Here is a 7816-nt window from a genome sequence, read left to right as displayed (position 1 = left end):
ACAAACATGTTCTTTCATACAGTGGGATCCCTTTTCATTTCGTTGACGGTTTCTTTTGCTGTGCTTTTTATTTTGATGGAGTCCCATTTTGTTTATTTTCTCCTTAGTTTTCTTTGCCCTAAGAAATGCGTCAGCAAACATATTGCTACTAGAGATGTCTGAGATTTTGCTGCTTATGGTTATTTCTAGGATTTTTATGGTTTCATGATTTACGTTTAAGTCTTTTATCCATTTTGAATTTATTCTTGTGTATGGTGTAAGTTGATGGTCTAGTTTCATTTTTCTGCATGTAGCTTTCTAATTTTCTCAGCACCATTTATTGAAGAAACTGTCTCGTCTAGTGTATGCTCTTGCCTCCTTTGTCAAATATTGAGAGCAGTGGCATGAGTGGATTTCTGAGGTCTCTTTTCTGTTCCATTGATCTATATATGCTGTTCTTGTGCCAGTACCAGGCCATTTTGATTACAGTGGCTTTGTAGTATAATTTGATATCTGGCATTGTCATCCCTCCTATTTTGTCTTCTTTCTCAAGAAGAAGCTGCAGCTATTCAGGGTCTTTTTTTTGTTCCATTAAATTTTTGGAGTGTTTGTTCTAGACCTGTGAAATATGCCATAGGTATTTTAATAGGGATTGTGTTGAATCTATAGATTGTTGTGGGCAGTATGGACATTTTAATGATGTTAATTCTACCAATGCATAAACACAGTATATTCTTCCATTTGTTTGTATTTTCTGTTTCTTTTTTCAGTGTCCTGTAGTTTTCTGAGTACACGTCTTTTACCTCCTTGGTTAAGTTTATTCCAAGGTATATTATTTTTTGTTGCAGTTGTAAATGGGATTCTTTTTTTAGTTTCTCTTTCTGAGAGTTTATTATTGGTATATAAAAATGCCATCGATTTCTGGATGTTAATTTTGTGTCCTGCTACTTTGCCAAATTTATTTATTAGATAGAGCAGGTTTTTTTGGTGGAGTCTTTAGGGTTTTCTGTTTACAATATCATGTCTCTGCAAATGAAGACATTTTCACTTCCTTCTTTCCAATTTGGATGCCTTTTATTTTTTCTTCTTGTCTGATTGCTGTGGTTGACTTCCAGTGCTATGTTGAATGAATGGTGAAAGCAGACATCCCTGCCTTGTTCCTGATCTTACGGGACATGGTTTTAGTTTTTGCCCATTGAATATGATGTTGGCTGTAAGTTTGTCATATTTAGCCTTTATTATATATTTTAATAAGGTATGACCCCTCTATTCCCACTTGGCTGAGAGTTTTTATCAAAAACGGGTGTTGGATTTTGTCAAAGGTAGTTAACTTTTCAGAATCTTGTTGGAAATTCTGAAGTTATAAGTAATGGCAAATAAATATTACTTGTACAATATCAGTTACCTACAATATTGATTTTCTTTGGTTGTTTTTTCTTTCTTTTTTAAATATATTTTTATTGATTTCAGAGAGGAAGGGAAAGGGAGAGAGAGATAGAAACATCAATTATGAGAATCATTGATCAGTTGCCTCCCGCACTCCCCCTACTGGGGATCGAGCCCATAACCCGCCATATGCCCTTGACTGGAATTGAACCCAGGACCCTTCAGTTTGCAGGCTGATGCTCTATCCCAGCCGTGGGCAAACTACGGCCCACGGGCCGGATCCGGCCTGTTTGAAATGAATAAAACTAAAAAAAAAAAAGACCGTGCCCTTTTATGTAATGATGTTTACTTTGAATTTATATTAGTTCACACAAACACTCCATCCATGCTTTTGTTCCGGTCCTCCGGTCCAGTTTAAGAACCCACTGTGGCCCTCGAATCAAAAAGTTTGCCCACCCCTGCTCTTTTCCCTCAGCCAAACCAGTTAGGGCTGGTTGTTTTTTCAGTTATAGTTGACATACAGTATTAATGTTAGGAGTATCACATAGTATGATTTTCAAATAATGGAAAATGAATGTTCACTGTACAGTATTAGTTACATAGGTCATTGATTATCTTTTGGAATTGTCATGTTTTCTTCATTGGTTCATTTTAATGGTCTTTAAGAGAGCTTTGTACGGCCTTTCTCATGACTTTGGTTCCCTAGTCTTCCTTTTTCCCTAAGATCTTAAGTACATCATTCATTCATAAAATTCATTTTTACTAAAGGCTTACTATATAAGATTGGGGATAGATAAAGCAGTGAGGTCACAGGAGAGAGCAAAAGAGGCAAAAATACCTGGCCTCCTGCAGCTTACATTTCAGTTGGGACACATAGGCCATAAACAATGTAAGTAAATTATGTGTTAGTTGGTACTAGAATAATGAGAAAAAATAAAGGGTCAGAGGCTTTGCAGTTTTAAATGATTAGGGAAGGTCTTATTGAGAAATTGCATCTGTACAGCGATCTGAAGGAGATGAGGGAGGGAGCTATATTGTCAGCCAGGGGAAGAGTATGGCAGCTAGTACTATGGCCCTGAGATTGAAACGTGCAGCATGCACAGCAAAGTCGGTGTGATTATGAGAGAGAGAGAGAGAGAGAGAGAATGAATTTGGGAGTGCCTTACATTCCATTCATTGTAAGGACTTTCCCTCTGCATGAAATGGGAAGTTGTTGAGGTTTTGAGCAGAATTCTAACACCAAAGTTTTCAGAAACACATCCTTGAAAATTGCAGAAGAAACACTGTATAAATAAATTATATTAAACATTATTCTCTACTGGAGTGCATGTTTTTATAATCAGTCAAATATATTTTAAAATATGCTGCCAATAAGTACTTACATAAGGAAAAATGTGTTGGGAAACTTCAGAGAAGTATTTTTTATTTTAAATGAGCCAGTCAATATGGGAAGATAGGTTTATTTTTGAGAGTTAACTTATATAGCTTTTTAAAAGGGGAGATGATCTGTTATGACATGATCTTTAAAAAAGTTAATTGTGGTGTCATAATTAGAATTATATCACTCCTGGTAACGTAGTGGTATAGGAGATGAACTGAAACATCTGGATCTTATTTCTTAACCTGTAGAGTACATGTTTACTTGAGCAATAATAATTTAGTTTTATGAGTATGGATAAGAAAGAAGAAGTTCTGTGTCTTTTCTATGAAACAGTTGCTCTTTCAAGTTAAGTAACCATGTAACTACAAATAATTTATGGTAAGTGCATTTTTTTAAGTTCCATCAAGTGTTGGTAGTAATTTTTTAGGTTCCAAATTATGAAATTTTTCTTCGGTGAAAGGGTAGTGTTTAATGTAGAGTTCAACTTGGAATGTCTTTGCCAGTGATTGGGCCTTGAGTGCATTTTCCCTTCCTTTTTCTTTTGACTCCCCTCGTGTCTCCACTTTCCCTGTGTTGAAGGAGTCAGCTCTTTTTTCCTCCTGTGTATCTTATTTTTAATCTCCTGTATAGTGTGTAGATAGGATTTAGTTGAGATCATCTTTGTTGACTACATTAGGCTAGATTAGTTTGGAAGAGTTACTAAAATAGTTGTTTTTGAGCAGTGAACTTTTTTGCCAAAATTGCTATATTGGACAAGTGATATTTCTTAACCTGGTTCTTTAGAGCTTTTTGCAATCTATATTTTCTTTGAACTGTATAGCCCTCTGTCCTGACCAGAATGTTTTATTTACTGTCCCCCAAATAATACTCAATAATCTTTAAGTACAGTGTATCTATAAGGTTTAAGTATGCCCCGGGCTTTTTCCATGTCTCCCTTTCTGGTTGTGCCATTTTACTTTCTTCAAATTCCCTTTGTCCTCTTCTCCACCTATGCAAATTCTACCCATATTTCAGAATCAAATTCATATCCAGCCTTTTCAATAAAGCCTACTGTGTACTTGAGCCTGTTTTTTTCTTCCTTTGAATTTTTACAGAAGTAATCAATCATTGGCAGTTGACCATAAACTTTTATTGCTAGCTTTGAACTAGTACTTTACTGGTATTAGTCAAGGCTCTCCCCATGGATGTGTGTCTGTCTATACACACATATAAAAAGAGACTTATTATGAGAATTGGCTCATGTGATAATGGAGGCTGACAGTCACAAGATCAACAGGGTGAGTCAACAAGATGGAGACTCACGCCCTAGCAGGTTTGGCTTAGTGGATAGAGTGTCAGCCTGCGGACTGAAGAGTCCCAGATTTGATTCTAGTCAAGGGCACATGCCCAGGTTGCAGGCTCGATCCCTAGTAGGGGCTGTGCAGGGGGCAGCCAATCAATGATTCTCTCATCATTGATGTTTCTATCTCTCCCTCTCCCTTCCTCTCTGAAAGCAATAAAAAATATATTTGAAAGGGTGGCGGGTACACAAGATAGAGACAGGAGAGCAAAGCTGAAGGTATAGTTCAGTCTAGGCTGGCAGGCTAGGGACCTAAGAAGAGCTGTTTCAGTCTGAGTCTGAAGGCAGGAAAAAGCCAATATCAAAGATGTCAGGCCAGAGATTCTCTTTTAATATTTAATTTCTTTTGCTCTTTATTCATGTGTCTTGTCTTGCCAGCTATGAGATAACTTGAGGGCAGGGGCGGCTGTAAGTCATATTTGCTTGTTTACCATCCATGGGTCTCTGCATCCTGACTTAATGTGTAGTAGGTGCATCTACACACTTTATAAAACCATTAACATTTTAGAGCTGGGAAGAGCCTTGAGGTTATTTTGTTTAGGAGTTGGGGAATCAAGAACAGCTTTAAAATAGGGAGATTAATAATATACCACGTTTCCTGATTGTTACAAGAATAAAATTAGATCATGTAATATGTGTGAAAAGTTTGATTCATTAAATAAAACTTTTGTTTTTTGTGTGTTTTTGTTGTTTTGCTTAGATCGTGAATCAAAATAGTGTGGTGTGTGTGTGTGTGTGTGTGTACGTGTGCGTTAATCCTCACCCAAAGATATTTCTGCCATTGATTTTTTAGAGAGAGTGGGCGGGAGAAGGAGAGGGAGAAAGAGAAAAACACCAGTGTAAGAGAGACACATTGATTGGTTGCCTCGCCCATCTCGCCCATGCACTCCTAGCCCCTGTCCAGGGCCAGGTATGAAGCCTGCAACTGAAGTACGTGCCCTTAAACAGAATTAAACATGAGACCCTTCAGTCTATGGGCAGATGCTCTATCCACTGAGCCAAAACAGCCAGGGCAAAATGTCCTTCAGTTTGGTAAATTAAACAATATTTCCTGGGTGGGGAATTGGCTTTTTTAAAACTTTTTCTTTATTTTATTTTCTTTCTCTCTTCATTTAAAAATGTATGTGATACATCAGTTACTCATACTCACAAGTATGTCCAAAGTGAGAATAGGTTTAATTTGTGATCATGTCATTGTTTCCTCAAAACATTATCTGACATGTTGAATTTACTGATTCCTATAGGATATTCCAATTATAAGGCATCATAACCAAGTGACAGCTTTAGGTTTGGACCTGACTGTATTGAAGCTGCAGTTTGAGGCTATAGAAATTGAAGTTATAATATCTAAACCCTAGAGTACTTTAATTTTAATTTAAATACTCTTCTTTAGAAGTCTAAGTTGTGGGAACCTGGTATTGATTGTTTTCAAGTGTTTTTATTTAACTTATTTTTTCTTCCTAGATTTTCTTATAGTCACATCTTAAAGCCTCCAAGATGGTACTAGCAGACCTTGGAAGAAAAATAACATCAGCATTACGCTCATTGAGCAATGCCACCATTATCAATGAAGAGGTATGTGAAATATATATTATTGCACATCATCTCTACCATTGGGGAGATGGATTATTAATAATCTCTATGTTTATATTTGTCTTGATGTTGATTTAATATGTGTAGATAAAAACCTAAAATGGGTATAATAGTGTTGTTTTTTATTGAGTCGACTGTCTTCCTATTAAAATTTCAACTTTCTTTGAAGAATTACAACAGAACAAAAACCTTAATTTATATGTAAAATGACATTTAATATTCTGAAATGTCTGAGATTTGGAAATATACTTTTCAAAAATACATATTTTTTAATTTATTTTAGAGAGGAAGGGAGAGGGAGAAAGTGGTGGAAACATCAATGATGAGAGAGAATCACTGATCGGCTGCCTCCTGCATGCCCCCTACTGGGGATTGAACGGTCAACTCACATATATTCCCAGAAATAGAATTGCTGGATCATAAGGCATGTGCCCTGACTGGGAATCGAACCGTGACCTCCTGGTTCATAGGTCTGTGCTCAACCACTGAACCGCACTGGCCGGGCTGAAAAATAGACTTTTGCTTTGTCTCTTGACATAGGCCTAAAATTTCAGTATTCTGCTTCTTTCTTCCTGGCTAGGCATGTGTGTACCTGACCTTTTCTCCTCAACTTTTATTTAGCATTTTTATATAAGGCTAATATTTTCATCTTGGCTACTTTGATTTATTCTCTCTGAAGTCCTAATGCATTTTTGTGGGGATTAACACCCCACCCCCACCCCCAAACCTTTTGAGGTATGGGATGACCCTCCAACCAACTAGCCACCTAGCCAGGGCAATTTTTTGGAGATTTTGAAAGCTGACTCCTTCTATGGTATCTGAAAGACTCTTCTGCCTAGCTTTATTGTGTGAAGATTTTTCTTTTTCCCATTTTTTTTTCCACACAATGTATGTTAATGGCTTGTCGGTTGAAAAAAAAGGTGATTATAATCCACAGGAATACTTTATATTTTGTGGTACCAGTGGAAAAGTACTGACTTTGGTTTTGGAAGACCTTATTTAATATCCTACTTAGTAGCTGTGTGATAGAAATTTGAGCAAGTCAGCTTCCTTAATGTGTAAAATGAGAAAATAGTATTTACCTATGGTTGTAAGAATCAAATTAAATAATAGATAAAAAGTATTTTCTAACTTGGAGGTTTGAAAAAAATTCTAATTTAGAATTTGATATCAACATAATAAGCTAATGGTATTAAATAATTTTAGGACTATCTTTGAGCTGAGCTAGTCTAGCCTCTCATTTAATAACAGAAAGTCAGTTTCACATGTTTATTTATTGGAAGAGCCAGGATTAAAATCTTTTCTCTAATTCCACATCCAGGACTTTATATTTTAATTGAATTTACTGGGGTGACATTGGTTAATAAAATTATATAGGTTTCAAATATATAGTTCTACAGTACATCAGCTGTATATTGCATTATGTCATCATCACCTTAAGTCTTCCATTACCATTTATTGCCCTTTTACCCTAATCTACCTCTCCCCAATCCCTTTTCCACTGGTAATTACTGTTGTCTCTGTCTATGAGGTGTGTTTTTTTTCTTTGCTTGATCCCTTCACCTGTTCCCCCAAGCCCTCAACCCCCTTCCCTCTGACAGCTGTCAGTCTGTTCTCTGTACCTATGAGTCTGTTTCTATTTTGTTTGTTAGTTTTGTTATTTAGATTCCACATATAAGTAAAATCATATGGTACTTGTCTTTCTCTGGCTGGCTTATTTCACTTAGCATAATGTTCTCCAAGTCCATCCATGATATCACAAAAGGTAAGATTTCCTGCTTTTTTAATAGTATGGGTGAGTAGAATTCTATTCTGTAGATGTGTCAGTCTGTTCCATGTATCCATGCCTCTGGTTGTATTTTGTTTGTCGGTTTATTTTGTTCATTAGAGTCCACATATTTTTATCTACTCATCTATTAATGGGCACTTGGACTACTTCCAAATCTTGGCTATTGTAAATAGCCAAGTTTTTCTGGTTTCTTCAGATATATTCCCAGAAGTGGAATTGCTGGGTCATAAGGCAGTTTCATTTTTAAATTTGTTTTTATTGTTGACATTATTACAGATGTCCTCCATTTCCCCCCCCCCCTTTGCCACCTCCACCCAGCCCCTGGCCCCCCCCCTCCTCTGGCCTGTTG

General features: G+C 36.6%; 1 protein-coding gene across 1 annotated transcript in view; it reads left to right on the top strand.

Annotated features, from left to right (window-relative positions):
* SRP54 (signal recognition particle 54kDa) overlaps nt 1-7816 on the top strand; it is a 48717-nt gene that overhangs the window by 10253 nt on the left and 30648 nt on the right. Inside the window, exon 2 of the mRNA XM_006759706.2 lies at nt 5550-5660. Coding sequence (XP_006759769.1) covers nt 5583-5660 — 78 coding nt within the window. The 5' untranslated portion in view covers nt 5550-5582. The remainder of the gene's footprint in view (nt 1-5549; nt 5661-7816) is intronic.

Source organism: Myotis davidii, unplaced genomic scaffold (assembly GCF_000327345.1).
Source record: "Myotis davidii unplaced genomic scaffold, ASM32734v1 scaffold176, whole genome shotgun sequence".
In the NCBI taxonomy this organism is placed as follows: domain Eukaryota; kingdom Metazoa; phylum Chordata; class Mammalia; order Chiroptera; family Vespertilionidae; genus Myotis; species Myotis davidii.
Note: the sequence above shows the minus strand (reverse complement) of the source record. Positions and strands in the feature narration are given on the sequence as shown.